We start from the raw sequence: 20,556 nt of genomic DNA, 5'->3' as shown, positions 1-20,556 counted from the left end.
GTTCACTTATTTAGTACGATTGTGTTCATATCAGCAGCGAACCGTCCCGGACTTTACATGAACTGTACCCCAGACCACTCTTTTTATGTGGACTTGTGTACGGTTCGCAGGTTCACACCATCCATACGAACTGAACTTAGACATCAATCGAACACAGGTGTGCACCAAAAGTGCTTGCGTGAAAGTACCCTAAAGCTCTGACTGGTGACTGGATTTTAGCCCCAAACCCAAACTTCTCTTTGCCCCAAATGCAGTCTCTCATATTTATCTACATCAGTACACTTGAGTGTGTCTGCTGACCTTATCACACAATTGGAAAAGAAATGATGATGAATAAAGAACTGATGTCTGTGTCAACTTGTGATATATTTCACTGCAGAAAAATGTTCCAGTATAATTAACCAGAGCAAACGTTACATGAGCACTTACGTAACTGGGTGAATCTCACAAAGCCTGTCAAGAAATTGATTTTGCATAAAAGAAAATTACCTATTTCTAGGACCATTACATTTTTGCAATATAACATGTATTGTTACTACTGTTGGATTATAAGTCTGTACTGTATGGATTTATTAATGAAGGGTCTCATGTCGGTTTCACAGAACAGAAATCATAATGTAAGCTGTTATCAAGAAAACATAGAGCCATCTAGAGGCAAGTCAATAACAATACCAGGCCAAGTGTGATATGACAACCCCTAAAATCAGAAGGAAACAAATCTCCCTCTTAAAGGGATAGTTCACCCAAAAATGAAAATTAGCCCATGATTTACTCCCCCTCAAGTCATCCTAGGTGTATATGAGAATACAATCAGAGTTGTATTAAATAACTTTCTGGCTCTTCTAAGCTTTATAATATGTTTAAATATGGATATTTTTCTTACACAAACACATTGATTCGCTTCAGATGGTCTTTATTAACCCCTGGAGCCGTGTGGAGCAGTTTTATAATGGATGGATGCACTTTTATGGGCTTCAAATTTTGGGCTCCCATTCACTGCCATTATAAAGCTTTGAAGAGCCAGGACATTTTATAATATAACTCAGATTGTATTCGTCTGAAAGAAGAATGTCATATACACCTAGGATGACTTGAGGGGGAGTAAATTATGGGCTAATTTTCATTTTTGGGTGAACTATCCCTTTAAGCATAGCTTCAGAAAACAAACCTGAGCTTACTTGAGCTTCCTCAAGCATCTCAGACTGCCACTATATCTGACTCTCTAAAGAGAGCTGGAGATCTCCAGTGCTGCATGCAAATAAGCCAACACGTCCTATAAAACACACACACACACACACACACACACACACACACACACACACACACACACACACACACACACACACACACACACACACACACACACACTATGCATGGCTCAATTAATGAACCAAACTGAGAAATATTAAATGCAAAGGAAATAAACGAGTGAGTAAATGCTAAATAATTAAATGTTTTCTGCATCAGCAAGAGTTTGCATCGTGCAGTATACGGCATGTGTTTGCAAAACAGCTCTCACACCCCACACACCTAAAAATAAATAAAAAAAAGTCAGCTTTAAAGAGAATATAACAATAGAAGTACGTTGCAAAAGAATACTTCAGTGGGACAATGGGAGCGAGGAAAAACATACAATCTGCAAAATTCTGTGCAATGGGATTTAATATGATAAAACATGCCCAATCAAGCGGGCCAGTACCTTTGTGGTAGCAGAGAGCATAAAAATTTGGCAACATATTTAATGCAAATAACAGGTGGGAAAGTGTAGAACTTGTGAATGACGGATGTTTAAATTCTACAGAAACCTGCAGCTGCAAATTTCATGTTGACCAATACAGCTATAATGGTACTAAAATATACAATTAGCTCTGACTGCCCTAATGTATTTGAAACACATTTATTTTATGCCAAGTATACTACAAATACATTTACATATTTATGTACTCAACATAAACACCCTCCAAATGTACTTTTGGTAGACTAAATGGATATACTTAAAGTCTTGCTAAATTGGAACAACTAATTTTGTACTTAATGCACTTAAGTTATCCAGAAATAGGTCCAACTAAAGATATACTTAAGTATATTTGATTGTGTTAAAGTGGAACTATTGCAAGTATACTTTATGTACACTATAAATATCTTGCATTTAAAGACTGATATTATACAGAGATCATACTATCCAAACTAATAACGAAATTAAAACACATTTTAGGCTTAATATTAAAAAATGTGCATTGAGCAATAAAATACTACTCCAAATAAAGTTTAATTATAATATGTATATCAGTAAGTCTCAAGCTATATGTCAGTAAACATGTTAAAGGATTTGTAGTATACTTAGTATGAAATAAATGTCATTTAAATACATTTCGGTATAGGTTTTTTTCACTAATGTGGTAACCAGATTTCAGCAACAGACCCAAACCAAATGTTATTACTTAATTATTAACTTAATTATTATTCTTATTAGTATTGTAGTTATTAGTATTTATTGTTTGCCTTTCTGCCACTTTTATAGTGGTGCAGGTATGACGTCAAGACCAGGAAGTCTAATTCGCCGTTGGTTCCTTCAAAATTTTCCTATGGGGTTTTATAGGTTTCTTCAATTTACAAGTCTCTGGTAAACATAACTTGACGGTACTTTGACGTTTTGTTCTACAACATACACTGCACATACTCACACCGTTCTTATCTAGTTATTTAGAAACCTAAGTTTTCAAAAATAAAATTACTGCTTCAAAATTCGTGTTCTCTATGTGGGTGTTTAATTTACTTTGTAAAAGAAAACAATCAATTATCGTCAAGTTATGTTTGCCACAGGCTTTATTTTACTCCTAAATTGAAAACCCTCATAGGAAAATCTCGAAGGAACCAGCAGCAAATTAGATTTCCTGATTCTGACGTTATGCCTGCAGCATAGGGATAGTAAAAATGACAAGAAATTATGAAATAGAGATGGGGGAATAAGACCAGAAAATGTTACAAGCCAGAATCTAATTCATTTTGCCATTATGAGCAACATGGCTCAACATGCACATGCCAACCACTAGACCTAAACAAAATCTATTAAGGAGTTCAAAATGAAAGAAAAAAGAAAAACCTCTAATGTTTCAATTACAATAGTTTTGTTGACAGTTATTTGTTGGAAATATTAGGCTACTGAGAACAAGAGACAGAAACAGAACCCAAGAGAGCAACAAAATGCTCAGATTTAATGAACCACATCATATTGCATCTGCTTAAAGCACTAATTAGGATTCAGTCTCAGAAAAGTGACTTTATTTACTGTGATGACAGTTCGTAGGTGAAGCTGCATGTAGACGTCAATAGCGCTGTTCAAAGGACCAGAGGTGGCAGACACTGGTTGAGCGGCATTATGGTGTGCACACTAAAAGCAAAGGGAATATTCACATCGTGTTACTCGCTCTAGATTACTAGTGGGATTACTTGTAGTTTGTGTCACTCGCGCAAATAAAAACGTGCGATGAGTAGGGTTGGGTATCGTTTGGGTTTTTTTCGATTCCGGTGCCAAACCGATACTTTTAAAACGGTTCCGGTGCCTAAACGGTGCCTGAACCGATACTTTTTTTTTTTTTAAGGCCACCAAACGAGGTGGATGACATTAAATGGCTTTTTATTTATTTATTTATTATTTAAATTGAACCATTTATTAAAAGTTTAATGTATACTTAAATGTATGAATATAAATAAATACAAAACACAATTTACTTATTTACAAATTATAATTGACATATTTACAAATTCACAGTAAAACCTAAGCCACCCAACTACAACAAGCCTAATATAACTCTAAACAGTTACAGCAATAACAGCAGTCGTCTGTATTCTTGCTCTGCTACAAACCAGCTTCGAGCTTCAGCTTTATTTTGAAATATGATCATATTCTCTGGCTAAATATTTTTGAACGCATCGCCTTATTGTTTCCATGGTGACGCGTCATGTTTCTCACATGACACAGCAGCCGCAATAGCGCTGACAGCTCAGCTGTATCGGGTTTATTTCGTTTTTTCTTTTTATTCAAAATATTCACAAACTTCTTAACTGTGTCACGAACTATCTGATGTTCAAATGTGTGAGTGAATGTGTGTTAGTTGATCTATAAAGCGCAATGGGCGGCGCCATGTTAGTTTGCGCCTCAGAATCGGATCTGTCGGATTTAACGTTACAACACTTGAGTTCATTCTCGTCTTACAAAGTACATGAAAGTAAGTGACCAGTGAACTGGAAGAAGAATAGAGTAAACTATATAGTTACTATATAATGTGCATTTATCTGATGTGAATAAAACACGTAACGTTAGTCAAATTATAACCGTCTGAAAGGATTGTCATTGCCGCTTTCATAGACATCAGGGTGTGTTTTTTGCTAGTAGCCTACTTATGAGCATTTAAATGTCTGAAACCTGAAATAAACATGATGTGGTTGAAAACACTGAATAGTTGTCATGAGTTGTGATGTGACCAGCGCTGAGTGTCTGTCTCTGGCTCAGCCAAAGCGCGAAAGCACGTTTGAATTTTGGCACCGAAATGAGGAACCGAAATCTGCGTTCTGATTCGGTCCGGTACATACCGGTTATATAAGTACCGGTGCCATATTGGAACCGGATTTCGGTACCCAACCCTAGCGATGAGGAATATCTTCACACATATCAACACAACAACAACATTTCTTTTTTCCGTCATCAACCATGTTGGAGATAACTACTATTGCTGCTCTGTACCTGTTGTGGAAGTTTCAAATACGGCAGAAAGCCGAACGCCGATGTGTCTGGGTTCACAGTAGGGCTGCAACAAACGATTATTTTAATAATCAATGAATCTATCGATAATTAGAGCGATTAATCGACTAATCATCGATTATTGTCATTGACACCGACGACTAATCAGTAAATTGAACGATTATTCAGCTTTTTCAATTAGTTAAAACATTGAGTTATACATATTCTAACTATAATTTATATAAAAAAGAGTCACTTCAGCTTTTGAAATGGTTGTTTTAATTAACTTTGAGCCAAGTTCTCAGAACTCAAATCACACACAAATGCTCTCTAAGCATTGTTTAAATATTCTGTTCGCTTTCAATTGAAAAAATAAATAATAATAAACCAAAATTTAGCTGCATTACAAACAAAACAAACAAAAAATATATGTTTGAATGTAAACATCTTTTGGCAGCAGTATTAAGAGCTTCATTTGTAAAACAATAATAGGCCCCACTGCTTTTCTTAGAACTGAAACAGAAAAAGAGGAAATTTAAAGTTTAAGTAAGCAGAATTTGCTGATTTTTATTTTGTAATCATACATATTAATTGCTCTGAACTTGAAATATTTGAGTAAGCCAATTCATACATTTAACTTAAACATTTAACTAAAAAATATCATGTAATCTCAAATCTTTAGAAGTGGAAACTTGACTAGATTTAACTAGCTAATTCAATAAATGCTATCTTGCTAATTGGTTACACAATGCGTTGATAGCATTAGCATAGCATAGCACTTGCTGAATGAGGACAGCAATATAATAAGCTCATGATCCACTCGTAACGGTGATGGAAACCCTACAGAAGCCAACATAACAGAAACTCTTCTAAACTAGCACAACACAACATTAAACACTAAATAGATACTAAATCTCCCACTTAACGCAATCTTGCGCACACAATAAAAAACAATATAACACTTCGTTTTGGCATTTTCTCAGCTGTGGAGCACTTGTCCACCGGTCTCAGGTCACGGGATGTTTCATAATTAGTGTGTCAATACCAATAAATATACAGTGCATCTTAGGGCTGGGCGATAAAACGATAATGATATGTATCGCGATAGACACGTCAACGATATCAATAAAAAATGCGTTCGATAAAACGTTCAATATTTTTTTTGCCTCGTTGGAAGAAACCAGAGGTTGCGAAGCAAGTTTGGCTGCATGAACAAAGGCACTCGCTCTCTGGTAACCAAGTCTTTGCATCGACTTTGTATGTAATCTACTCAAGCATTCGGTGTGCACACACCATTCGTTTAGTGAAGCGTTCAGCGGTCTATGTTAATGAAATGTTTGTTGGATCATCAGTTTGACACTTTAGATTCAGCTCATATGCAAGAAAAATATGGCTTCAGGGTTATCTTATAACATAACTCTGACTTCATCCAATGACCCACTTCAAACCCAAAGGGCGTAACAGGAAATACATAATTGAATACATAACACAGATCTTGCTCAGCCTCTGAGCAAGCAGTGTTCAAACACACACACGCACACGCACACACACACACAACCTTGGGCCTGAGGCCACTCTCATTCAATATGAAAATTGTACTGAAAACACAATTCAGATTCCCATCAGTTGGCCAGCAGGCAGAATTAATGCACCTCGGTAGAGAAGATAAACCCAAACCTGAGAGTCCTGCTTGTGATCCCCATGGGTTCAACACACACACACACACACACACACACACACAAACCAAAAAAGTGTTATTGATTCTCATGGCCAGTTTTTTGAGATAATGCACACACAGAGAGAGAGAGATTCAGTGTGAGGGCCTCTTCATGGTAAACACTTCAAACAATAGTCGAGTCAAAGGCCGCGGTGGAGTCACAGGTCGGCAGCTGAAGTATAGCTGAGCCGTGGGGTTCATACAGGGAGGATTGTGTTTTTGTAGTTTGGCACAGCAGTTATCTATTCTGAAGGGGAACACAAAGACCCCAGGCATCTGGCAAGGCTGGCATGGGCCAACAAAAGGGCAAAAGGACCAAGACCGTGTGGCAAAAAACTAGTCACAAAAGAGCCAAGCTGCCATCCATTCATCAAGTCCAAACTCAGAAAGACTCCTGCCAAGACAGGTGCCAGTCGACCCAGAGCAATGCAGATCAGGTCAGTCCAGAAGAGCCTCTCTCCATTAACAATCACAAACACTCGCCAAAAAAAGTGTTCTGGAACAACAAACAGAAATCTTGTTTACGGAAGTCTGTTTCGTATGCTAATCGCTTAAACATGCCTTATCGGTCAGTTTCATAGCAAGCAATGGAGAACATGTTCTGAAAGTCCAGTTCGTATGTAAACCATAGAAACTTTAATAATTAAAGCCCGCAAAATTGGACTAACAAGTTGAAATCATAGCAAACACTGGTGAAAAGTCTTCCATCACACCTAAAGGAAAGTGATTTTCCCATGCAAATTGTCAAAATATAATACGTTTTAGTAAGTTTGAGGATGTCAAATTCACAGTAAACATTGGCGAACGGAAATTCGAATTTACATAACTCTATTTTGTATGCTAATTGTTAAAGCATTCAAATGATCACAGCAAGCACAGGCGAAAAACTGTTCATTCCACAACTAATGGAAAATCTTCACCAAAAAAAAAAATTTGTTTTGTTCGCTAAACATCACGACATGCGGGCCAGGTCAGTTCAGAAGAGCCTCTCTCCGTAAACATGTTACATCACAAAGGCAAAAAGGGGTTCTGGCAAAACACACCGAAATTCTTGTTTACGGAAGTATGCTAATCGCTTAAACATGCCAAATTGGTCAGTTTAGGGAAGTTAAAATCACAGCAAGCAATGGAGAACATGCTCTAGCGCAACAAATGGTATCTTATCTTATGAAGGTCCATTTTGTATTGTAAACCATAGAAAATTTTAAGAGGTTTATAGAAATATATCAAACACATAGCAAACACGGGTCTTATTTACGAATATCTATATTATGCTAATCATTAAAGCCTGTGAAATTGGTCTTAAAATTAAAAAAAACTTTAGGAAAATGTATTGAAATCATAAACACTGGTGAAGTGTTCCTTCACAACAAAAGGAAACTAACTTACGACAGTGATTTTCACACGCAAGCTGTCAACATATGCGTCTCATAAGTTTTAGAAAGTTTAAGGATATCAAAATCATAGTAAACATTGACGGAAAAAGTTGTGGCTGAACGAACGGAAAATCGAATTTACGTAAATCCATTTTGTATGCTAATCGTCAAAGCATGCCAAATTAGTCAGTTTAGGGAAGTTAAAATCACAGCAAGCAATGGAGAACGTTCTAGCGCAACAAATGGTACATCAATTTCGCATTATAAACTGCTGTTTACAGTACGTTTAGAGAAATATATCAAGCACTTAGCGAACAATTCTTTATGTGTTGATTTTGTATGCTAATTAAATCAGTCAAAGTTTGTTTTACCAAAAACATGAATACATCTCCATAAACAAATGGCAAATCTTACGAAAGTCCATTTCATATTACAAAACGTTTAGAGAACTATATAACTATCTGTAAAATGTTTACCAAACACGGTTTTGTCAGAAGAAAAAGAAAACTTAATTCACAAAAGTTTGTTTTGTGTTTTAATCATTGAAATGTGCGACATTCATAATCATAAAACAAGTGTTCTGGAAAAACAAACAGTTAATTTTAGTACAGAAGTCTGTTTTGTTTGCTAATCATTAAAACATAAAATATAGTTTTTTTTAAATTGAATTTTTTTTTTTACAACTGACAAGAAAGGGCATCAACTTTGGAGTAAACACTCGCAGTAAATACTCACAGAGAAAAGACATTCTTTCTACGGTTTCTATCAAAAACATCCATCTCTATAAGGGCAACTATATTCTTGGATCCTCCCAAGACTTGCACCATTGAGAACGTTGTGGACGTCAGCATTAAATCCCACGTACCTGACAACCGTCTTAAAAAAACAACGTCGTCATGCGAGCAGAGCAGCTGATAGGTACAAAACAAACTCCACTCACAAATGCTGGTCGGGTGGCAGCCATTTGGCTTGAACGGGACGCCGGGCGGACGAATGCATAGACGTATGGACGGGGACGGAGGAGATGCGTTTAACTCCCTCAGGCTGACTGCATCTCCACATCCAGAGCAGACCTCCTCTTCCTAAATGTGCTGGCCCCTACAGAGAGCTTCCCACACTGTCACGCTCAGTCTAATCCTGAGACGGCCTGTATTAGCATGATCTGCCTCTGCCTTCCCAACCCCCTGCCACACCAGGACCCTCATGCAAGTCAAAATCTCCTTTGTATGAAAAATTAGACTTTGTGGGAGATTGTGTGTGTGTGTGACACACAGGGAAAGTGATGGGTGTTGTGCGTTCCTGCACCCACACGCTGTCACTCAGGGCAGCGAAGTGTCCCGGACCAGCCAGCCGTGACCGCTGGGGGAGGAGAAAGAGAAATAGACAGAAAACAGACAACTGAAATGATGACAGAGTGCTGTTTGGACATTTGGGACGGCAGGACAGACGCAGAGACGAACACAGAGACAACATATGGATATAAATTCTGCTGCTACAGACAGAAGGCAGAGAAGATGCGCATGTTTGATGATTTAACGTCAACATGAAACACACTGAAATAAGATATTCAATGACACACTTGGAGGGAGATTTGTTTTACCCAACGGAAGTTGTTTGGATCGTGAAAAATGGGCAATTTGGATTTATGCCTCAAGAATCGGGGAAAAGAGATGAATATTGAATTAATATAATGATGGTAGCTGCTAATAAATGTAACGCATAATATCGTTTTTTTAACCATGAACTGAAAAAAATTGCATTGCAATGGGCTCTTGCTTTTACTCTCACAAATCAGTGCTTATGATGTACAAGAAAGAGCTATGCTTTTTCTGTGTGTGTATTTCTGATAAATACTCTGATATGGTAAACAAGTATGATACACACAGTATCTGAAATACAAGTGATAAATGTTTATCTAATGTTGAATTTCTATAAAATGATATACAGCATGATTAGATTTTAGGTTTAAATTACATTTTAAATGTACGATTTTCAATGTTTACTCAGACTACATAGAGTGCATTTGGATTTAATGATGACTCGGTTCAGTTGATTCCACCATTTGCCACTATCAAGCAATTGCTGAGGCTCATCAATAAAAGCATTAGGAACACAGAATCAATGGGAGCAAAGTGAATCAAACTTCATTATTGGCTCCGAGCGGTTTGTCTGCTGCTGTACCTCACTGAAGCGTTCAGAAGCTGCAGGACCCTCAACCACAGCTGATAAAGTTTGCCTTTACATGAATCAATTATTGTCATCAGAAGAAACCATTTTGGTTTCTTCACAAGTGCTCGTTTCTTAATAATATTCTGAAATGTTATATTAGACAGACAGACAGACAGACAGACAGACAGATAGATAGATATCTCCAGCAGAGGGCAGAAGAGAGTAACAAGAGTAGGAATGCAATAGAGACTGCGTGTGTTTTATGACTCTACACACTGGAAAAATTCCACACAAATCTCAAACGTTTGGCTCATGAGTAACAGCAGCATGCTGAACAGGGTGAGACAGAGAGGCAGAAGAGAAGAGAAAACAGAAAACAAGTCAACAGACAAAGAACAGAACAAAATTGTTATCAGCAGGCGAGTTTTCTCTGCTCCCTGACCTCTCGTCATTTCACATCAAATGTCTCCGAACAGAAAGAACAAACACCACAGGTGATGCTACAACACGTAGTACATCCAGATTAGGGTGTTATTGTATAGAGGGCACGTCTCCTGACCCTAAGGCACAACATTCTGCCTTAGCTTTATGTCACACACTAGGAGAAAACAATACTGTATTACAAAAGGCACTTTCTACAAAGGTGCTAAATAAAGAGAAAAAAAAGAAAGAAAAAATACTAATACTAATTTTTTTCTTTTCTTTTTCAACAAATAAATAGTGAAGAGAGGTGCTTAAAGTCGGTATGAAACGGAAATTCACCCAATCTATTTTGCACGATTTTGAACGATTCACTCATGCATGTTTCATTTAGCATTTTTTTTTCGATCAAAATGTCACAACTTGATCTTCCAGAGAAGAGAGAGACTACTCTCTGTTGATGTCTGCAGGACGACTTCACACAATTAGTCCCTTTCATACAATCATCTGTAAGATCTGCCTCCATCCATCAAAACTAATGGCTTGAACAAGTCCCACCCTATATTTTTTTTCCCTTTTTCAATGATCCATTTCATGGATGTACGTCACAATATGGCCCACTAAAGCCCCCCAAAAAGAAAAGTTCTGTTGGCACTTACATTGCAACTTTAAGCCTTTAAAAAAAAAAAAAAAAAAAGTGTTGTTCATCTACCTCATGAAGCCAAACACATTTTTGCTACCCTGTTACCAAAATTTGGGGAATCTGTGAAAACGGTTTAAAGGGATAGTTCACCCAAAATGGAAAATTAGCCCATGATTTACTCACCCTCAAGCAATCCTAAGTGTATTTGACATTCTTCTTTCAGACGAATACAATCAAGAGTTATAATTAAAAATGTCCTGGCTAATGGCAGTGAATCGGAGCCCAAAATTTGAAGTCCATCCATTATAAAAGTTCTCCACACGGCTCCGGGGTTAATAAAGGCCTTCTGAAGTGAAGCCATGGGTTTGTGTAAAATAAAACACACTATAAAGTAAAATATCTAGCTTCCGATGGACCGTATTCAACTTACATATAAAATGTTACTGGCGTGACACTGACATTGGACGTAGCGCAAGTATTTTGAACTGTGAGAGGCGTTACACTTTCTTCTTAAGTCTTAAGCTAGATATTTTACTTTACTTAAATATAGATATATTATCAAATACAGATATTTGATGTACTTCAATTTATTTTCATGCTATGCCATTTTATTGAGAGTCAAACATAGTGGTATCATAGGCCTCATGACATAAACAAACACGGCACTTGTGCCTCTGATATTTCTCAGCTATTCATTTGCACACTTGAGTGGAACTAGAGTGTGTTTGGCAACAGTCTTCTGTTACCTGTGACCGTCTCGTCTGTAAGAGTGTAAGACCAGGTGATGGAAACTGTGCATGAGTGTATCCAATGTCTAGATCTTCAGATTGAAGCCAAAGTTACGGTAATGAAGGAAGCTTAATTCTGATTGGATTACAGACATTTCCTTTCACATTCTTCTCAAAGAAATGGCCAAACAGGATATCCAATCTTTAATTCTTAAACGCATACCTCGGGTCTTTAGTGACCCGGGACGTCATTCACTCATTCATTTTTTAAAGTTAGACATCAACCTTCTTAATATTCCTCAAACAATTCATTTTAACACTACAAAACAAACTATAAAAGTAGTGATGCACCGATCATGATTTTACATGGCCGATTCCGATAGCGATTTTTTTAAAGCAAACTGGCCGATTCCGATACCGATTTCCCATTTTTTTTTATTTAAAGAATGAAAGTATACATGAACAAGATGTTTATTTGGTATTTAACAGGCCAAATTGGCTTTTGGCCAAAACGGGAAATTTAATTAGGTTGAACTTATGTGAAATTAAAGGCAACAACTGCATATTCTGCAATACAAACAAAGATGTTACTTAAATCAGCATTTGTTTTTAAACTCAGTGTAAATAAAAAAAGTCTTTACCAGTGAAATTAAATAAAACCAAAGTATATAATTTTTCCAAAATGTTAAATCAAATAATGTGATTTATGCATCCCTATATGAAAGTTTTTTTTTTTTTTAACACAAAAAATTGCAAAGTGTATAGGGTCTCTAATGACCCGAGGTGTGTAACAGTGTAAGTGTAAGCAGAGCAAGAGCTGAATGTACTGAAATGAGCTCTGAGGAGGACACTGATGATGGTATAAAACATTTGCTCAAACTGAACCCTTACAAGCTCCAAAAGATAACAAAATATGCTTTATTTTATTCTTCTGTAATTGTTACTCTAATATCAGGAGAGTTTCATATTATCGTGACCGGTAGAGATCCATCCGTGTTAGATATAGATCCGGGTCGCTAAAGACACCAATATGTAAGAACGATTGGAGAAACATTCATGCATTTAAAAGTTAAAGAAATGGTCCATGCCAAGTTTAGCTTAATAAACAGCAAAAAATCCAGTTAGGGTTAAAAACTTACAACGAAAGTGAACAATGTTCGCATCCAGTTGGTTTAGCTAGAAATGTGAAACTCATAATATTATTAAAACACTTACATTAAAGTGTGTTTTTAACCAAACCATAATTGTTTGCAGTGGGACTACTGTTCAGGTACAAACACAGCAGATGTATTTTGTTTAGACTGCTGTTGGCTGTTTTCCATCGTCTGACATTAGGAACATACGTAGACCACAGGAACGAGACAAGTTTATGTTCTGTTGATTCTAGACAATGGTCTGGCAATGGTCTGCTCATTTCCATGTAAACAAGGAATTTACAACAGCTCCTTTCTTGCTTGGACACTGTGTGAAACTTACCTGGAAAGACTGGAAATAACTTAAATAACAAAGATGAGATATACCGAAGCCAGAGCATTCCTTTGACACCCCCAGAAATGTACAATGCTGTGTTCCATGGAAATAATCCAGCTTCAAATTCCACAAAAGCTGTCAGACAGCATCAGATATTACACTGGAAGAGAGGATGGCTCGTATGAACCCATTTCTGCATTTACATTTCCCTTTAAGCCATTGCTCAAAGAGAAACGATAGACTAAAAAAGGTCACCATTTACCATTCATTCCCTGCGTCTCATACATACTCCCAATGGACTCCAGTCACTAACAATTATCTGTGCCATTAATAGCAGACACTGGGACTTCTATCTGTTTAAAACGCTTGCGATTAAAGTAAAGATTTACCTTCAGTGATGCACCCAAATGATAAATGAAATTGAAAACATTGCTTTTAAATTAGGAATAACTCTAAATTATACATATTTGTAAACGTGAATACAACACATTCTTCCTCCAACTGGTCTCCATTTATGCTAAAACAAATAAAATGTTGTGTAAACAATTTTAATAAACTAAACTGAACAACTAGAATAGTGCGTAATATTTCATTTTCCAGGCTGAAAATTTCCTCAAACAGTACGGACTTTAAGAATCAAACTCTTTTACGAAACAAATGTTTCTCCAATTCTCCAGTTCACAACAGCAACAAAGAGCTAAAGAATACAACACAAAGAACAATCTCACATTCAAACATCCTGAACAAATGAATACTCTCTGCTTTTCTCCTCTTTCAGACAAAATTTTAAAATGGCAATCAATTGCATTTCCTGCCAACATTTTGGTCTCTGAAATTATGATCTATTCCTATTTTTTGTGTGCGTTGTATAGCATGTAAGAAAGACAGTACATCCAGGCCACTTGGGGGAGCTCTTACCTCGTCCCATTCTGAAGTGAAGGAAGGTGATTTTTCCAGCCTTCTCTTAGCGATGCTGCAGTTGGACACCGACTCACTTCGTCCACCCAACCCCGTCTCTTCCTCACCGGGCGGAGACACCAGCAGGTCGGAGTCGGACTTTGAAAGGCTACGCGCTAGCTTGAGATCTCCCGGTGGAGGCATCCTTCTCGTCAACGGAGGATCGCGGGCCGGTGAGTTGCGTTTTGGCGAATCTCGTGGCTCTTTGTGGACTGTGGCGTAGATAGCTTTGGGGTCAGTGTCCTGGAGAATGGTTTCCATGGTGACCGCCGCCGATTTGGGATGGGGAAGGGGAGCGGAGCTCGCAGATGTCGAAGTGTTGGAAGCCTCGCCGGACTTAACTCCAGAGGACGGCAGCCTGAATGCTTCCTCCCGACAGTCGACCACTGGCGAGGAACCGTGAAGCAGACCAGTGAACTGCTCAGGAACGGCAGCGCTTATATCCGATGAGCTCTCTGTCAGAGAACAGAGGAGAGACAGAGTGTGTGAGAGAGAGAGAGAGAGAGAGTGTGAGGGAGTTACAAACAGATTGTGGAGCAATATCTAGTCCAGATAACATGAAACCACCCACTCTACTACTGTCCAGTGCCTGAAACAGATCGGTTATTGTTTTCTGACTGGAAAAGAAAGAAAGAGAGAAAGACAGAAAGAAAGACAGAAAGAAAGAAAGTTGGGCTCACCAATTCCAAAGTGCCCAAGTTACAGAATTCCAAGCACAGTCTATAAGCAGCTGACATTTCTCCATAGAGATCGGTTTGTGACTTGCTTGTTCTATTCCCTCCCTCTCTTTCCCTCTCTCTCTCCCTCTCTCTCTCTCCGTCATACTGCTAACAAGCAGACAGCTTTATAAGGCTTTCTTCCAGAGAAGTTCTGCCTCACTGAGGATTCCCTTCATTATGAGTGGCAAGCTTGAGACAGGATACCACAGAGATGACTGTGAAAGAAACACACTCGCTCTTTCTCCACTTTGCCACACCGTTCTGCGTTAGGTTCTTAAATTAAATCCCTGTTTTGTGATTATGGCAAATCCTTCTCCCAGAGTAGCACTCTTAGAGACCTCTTCTTGCACTCTTTCTCTTGTCTGAAACGTATTATAGGCAGGGACATGAACACTTCTTTGCTACCTGGATTTCAAGAGAGAGCGACAGAGATTTGCATTCTCAGCATCTCCACAGGGAGCACCATAGCATACGCTTGAGCAAATTGGCGTCTTCCAAGGTCAGTTTTCTCTATTAGTTCAACTACTGTTATGCTGGAGCAAGTTTACACAGTTTAACCTCGCTGAATTAGTTAGAAAAAGTTATTTTTAAAGATCCAAAGATGCCTACTTCCTTACTATATAGTAAGGTATGAGTGAGTACTCGGATGCCCTACTACTTCCACTGAGATTCTGAAGTGAGTATCTGATGGACACATTGCTATCCCATGAAGCTACGGGAGAGGATTTATAAATGGCATTAAAGCAATGTAACTGATGCGACAAGTCACATGACAATGACAACAGGGCGGATGTAGTACGTACAGATTCCATACTAAACACATTCATAGTACATAGAACATACTTTTTTTAACGGTCGCAAAGTTTTCAACAAATATAGTAGCATCTAGTGTTGTCACGATACTGGACTTTCCAACTTCGATACGATACCTTGAAAGAAATCGATATTTGATAGCATTTTCGATACCACAGGGAAAACTAACAAATTAACTGTATGGCGGTATATTTGGCATCTTCGTATAGTTTGGGTAATTTTGTTGTAATAGCTTACACACAGAACAGGGAGGCTTTATTTGAATCGTTGAACTACATTTGAAGACAGATGCAAAAGCCTCTAAAGCCGCGTTTCCACCGCAGGAACTTTCCCCAGGAACTAGGCACTTCGGGGTGGTACTCTGTGTTTTGACCGCAGGAACCGGGGTCTAAATGAAGTTCCGGGTAAGTATTTCTCCCTAAAAACAGCCCTGCTCGCGAGGTAGTACTTTTTCAAAGTTCAGGAACTTTCAGGGATGGGACTTGGGCGCTGAACATGCTGATTGGTAGAGTTCACGCAACATTTTATTTCAACCATTATTTTTAAAAGTGTTGCGGACGCGGTGCGTGCAGTAAGAGTTGTTTCTATTCAAATTAACAATGTAGTTTAAAAAATACGACAGATGGGCCAACAATGATATTCAGGCTTTATTAAATTCATTTGCAAACAACGAAATCCAGTGGCAACTGTAAAGTCTTGCGCAGTCCTACGTCACCGGACTAATCTTCACGGTATTTTAGACCGCGATGGAAACGCAGACAGCAGCAGGTCTGAGGGAAAAAGAGTTATTAATATCGTATAGTATTAATTTCGGTGTAAACGGGGCTTAAGTCTGTCTGACGTTTTTATTTAAAATGAGCATTTCTGTCAGGCTCCTATGAAATAGGTTTATGTAACGGTACTTCTGAATGGCCTGAGGCTGGGCTTTAGCGGGTTTGAAGTGAAAGTACTTGATGAACATATACTATGTGCAGAGAGCATTCACTCAGTATTATCTCATTTTGTCCGAGGTGGCTTTTAGAGGCTTTTGCATTGGATGTCTTCATTTCCCACAAAAAAAGTCAGTAGTAAAATAAGAACAAATAAATAAAATTGCAAATGATCGCACAAATAAATACAATAGAATAAAGAGAACACTTAAATAAACATGACTTTAAAGGAACACCACTATTTTATTGAAAATAGGCTCATTGTGTACTAAGGCCGACGGAAAATTAAAAGTTGCACCTAAATATCATTGCGACCAGATGCTAACGGTCTAATCAGATTCAATGATCTGTTCTAAAAGGGCTACCACCAGACCCGGAGATTGGCTGAATGGATTCGAAAACGGTAAGACTCAACTGTTGAACTCTAGGGGAGTTGGAAAATGAGCCTATTTTCAAAAAGTGTTCCTTTAAGGTGGGCTACAGTAGTATTCAGGTACGAAATACTGTAGAAATGAAAGTATTCAGTGTAAAATCACTGGATAGTTTTCATTGTAAAAATGTAATGCAGTTTAATGCTTACAATTAAAGCTACCAAAGTTATTCAGTCAAGAGCAGCGAGTGATTTTCTCTGTCTTTTGTTCTTTGATTAACATGACAGACAGCAGCAGGTTTATTAGGCTGCTGTCACTTTAAGAGCTTATGCACTGATATACCGTTACACAACATGCGTTTTCTCTCAACTATTTACGTTCCAAAACTGACTGCATTTACCTGAATACTCAGCTTTTGTATGTATTCGATCGTTTAGGCGCAATAAGCTGTGAGTTACTCGTGAGCTGTTTGAGAGGCGGTTTTATGAGGGCACCACATATACAGACCAGTAGTTCACACACTTTTGGTTAAGCGTAATACCCACAACCCCGCACCAAAATTCAGGACATTTAACACCGACACTACTCAACGAGAGTGAATGAGACGAGTGAATTAGAGGAGGCGGGCGCGTGTCATTTCGCCATCGAAGAGAAGGGAGAGTGAGAACGTGTAGCTGGTATCAGAGTAACGGTAACGGTAGCTGGTAACAGAGTAATCAGAATATCAATATTTTTGACAACACTAGTAGCTACTCAGACTGTATGCCATTTTGGAAGCAGCTAGACAGACATTTCAAGGAAACTCTATCCCCCATTACAAGAAATGCAAGTATGGGAATGTGCAATTGCAATTTGTTGGCCAATATTCGCATCTGTGTTTGTGCTCTTGTACTATATTTCTGGCCTAAACATAACACTACACACACACACACACACACACACACACACAATGAGATAAATCCAACCCCAGGTTCCAGATATGACTCAGGCGGCTGGGCAAACAGCCACCATACCAGAGAGATATCCTGGTGTTGCATGTCATGTTTGGTGATGAGAAAACCAAGTCAGCCATGTCAGAGCCTAAGGTCAGAAATATTCTGTATACAAGGACACAAACACAAACTGCAAGCACTGTTCACATTGTACAATACTGAACAGGAATCTTGCAATACAGCAGATGTAAAACACCTCAACGGGGTGACACTGTTACTTTCAGAACTTCTCTGGTGCAGTTAAACAGGATTTATTATTAATCAGGTATCTAGTTTAACTAGTCCTACCGCTCAGAGGGGGATTCGAAACCAGCATTAAATGGCATGGGAGGCAGGGCAGGGAAGGGAAGTTTACTTGCACAGCTCTTACTAGCTGGCCTGTTACACAAACCCACCTAAGCCTCATTTCAATCCAGGTCACGGCACCAATGTAACTGGTCCTACTCATACTGCTTCAAGTGGGATTCGAACCAGGGTCAACCAACATGGCTCATAGATTTTGCTACCATTCACATGCATTATACGACTGACAGACTGCAATGGTTTGAGTTACTAATCTTCATTTGTGTTCTATTGAAGAAACAAAGTCACCTAGATCTTGAACGCCCTGGGGTTAAGCAGATAAACTTCAAATTCATTCATTTTTGGGTGAACTATCCCTTTAAGGTGCTCAGGAGTACTTGAAAACAATAGCCAAAAGGGTTGCAAAATTCCAGAAACTTTCCAGGATTTTTGGAAACTTCCTAGGATTTTTGGAAACTTACCGGAAATGTTCAGCCCCTTTGCAACCCTAATAGCCAATTGGGCTGGCTACCCCTGCTCTAGCGTCAACCGCTAGCATGCCTCGTAAGGCCAGCTGGTACTAGCCCTAGCCTCATTACACTAGCTATAAACATGTTGGCAGTTAAAGCAAAATCTCTTTTTAAAGTCATTTCACTGTGTGGACATCTTGAGAATGCACTCTATTTTCAGTCATACAGGTATAGCACAGCTCCTATCGAACGGAATGGGAAAATATCAAGATTTTACCCCTCAAAGTTCCCTCACAAGAGAAAAGTGACCGTAGAAGGGCAGTTTATGCTAATGCTAGCTTTAGTGCAGTTGATAAGGCACTAACGCACAAAGGCCGCATACGTGTTCCATACAATTGTACATAGTTTGTGCACAGAAAAATAAAACAAGTAGGAAATGTTCCACCTATCTTATGTTGTTGATGACAAGGACAGGATAATCAAACACAAATTCATCTGTCATATGGTAGAAAGCCTGAACAAGTTCTATGACATTCTCACACCATCGAAAATTGTGCGCAAAACTCAGCAAAGTGAAAGAAAATACGACCAAGACTATTTTTTTGGGTCGCCTTTTGAGATCCAATGTACAATTTGGATATTGAGGCTGAACCAGGGCTTCTTGAGTTTATTTGTGGCAATGTTTCTGTTAAAGCTAAAGACCCCCTGTGGTGAAAATCCGGTTTTTAATGTCTATGTGGTGTCTTAAAACAAAACATGTGCCAATTCATAAGTCAACACCATTGCGGAGTATTTTTTCCTTAAAACTGCAATAATTTTTTTTTTTTAAATACCGGTGTTTCTGACATCACAACCTTGTAACCAATCACTTCAACATGTGGGCGGACTTTAGCATATAATTAACTATGATGAGTCTCAAGAGAAGCCCAGTTATCCCGGTATATTTTTCTGTTGATATGAAAAATTGTGAACATTTAGCAATATAACATGTGAATTATGTATATGATGTATATTACGATGTTATGATGAACTATATGTCTTTCTCCACTGATGTTTTATGATGTTCAAAGTGTTTCTTAGGATGCTGATTTTCAGAAGGCAGACAAGATGGCGAACGGAAACATGGTTTGTGTAACATTAGCAACACATTATTAGCTGTTTGATACCATAGTCAAGCAAAAGGCTAATCATATTAATTACCGGTGTGTGCCCGAAGTTGTAGAGAGTGAAACAAAACGCATTGCCAATATGATACATCGCCTATAAGAGTGAGTGGAGGCGGGGATCATTTGCATATTCATGAGTCCACATATACTAAATGAAGCAAGGGTGTTAAGTTACATTCAAGCTATTTAAGGCATGAATACATTTTTTCACAGGAAAAAACTTTTAAATCTGTCATTTTGGTGATCAAAAATGAGTTTTATGGGATAAAATTATTGACTACAGGGGACTTTAAATATTCTCAGCTCTAATGTTTGGTTTACAATCAACAACAACTGAGCAACTCTCTCCTGAGAGCTTAATATTTCAAGCTATCCAAGGAATTGTGACTGAACAAACCGCCCACTCTGTGAGAGTCCAATCACTTTCTCATGTAACACACCCAAACACACACACACACACACAAGTGTTTGCACTTGTGACATCATTTTAAATCAATAAGACCCTCTGGAGAAGATGAAGTCAGTGCTGTTCTCCATCCAAACCCAAGGCTTTAGCGTTAACACTACACACTGACAGCCTTTTTCCATGTTTA

The 20,556-nt window shown here is 38.3% G+C and overlaps 1 protein-coding gene across 11 annotated transcripts in view; it reads right to left on the bottom strand.

Moving 5' to 3' along the window:
• LOC307117829 (ankyrin repeat and SAM domain-containing protein 1A) overlaps positions 1 to 20,556 on the bottom strand; it is a 155,449-nt gene that overhangs the window by 52,304 nt on the left and 82,589 nt on the right. For all 11 annotated transcript variants that reach the window (XM_079802982.1, XM_079802985.1, XM_079802978.1 and 8 more), the window contains one exon: positions 14,183 to 14,676. In XM_079802982.1, coding sequence (XP_079659108.1) covers positions 14,183 to 14,676 — 494 coding nt within the window. The remainder of the gene's footprint in view (positions 1 to 14,182; positions 14,677 to 20,556) is intronic.

The sequence above is a fragment of the Gobio gobio genome (genome assembly GCF_949357685.1).
Source record: "Gobio gobio genome assembly, chromosome: 21".
Lineage (NCBI taxonomy): Eukaryota > Metazoa > Chordata > Actinopteri > Cypriniformes > Gobionidae > Gobio > Gobio gobio.
The sequence above is the reverse complement of the archived record's forward strand: the minus strand, read 5'-3'. Positions and strand labels throughout refer to the sequence as shown.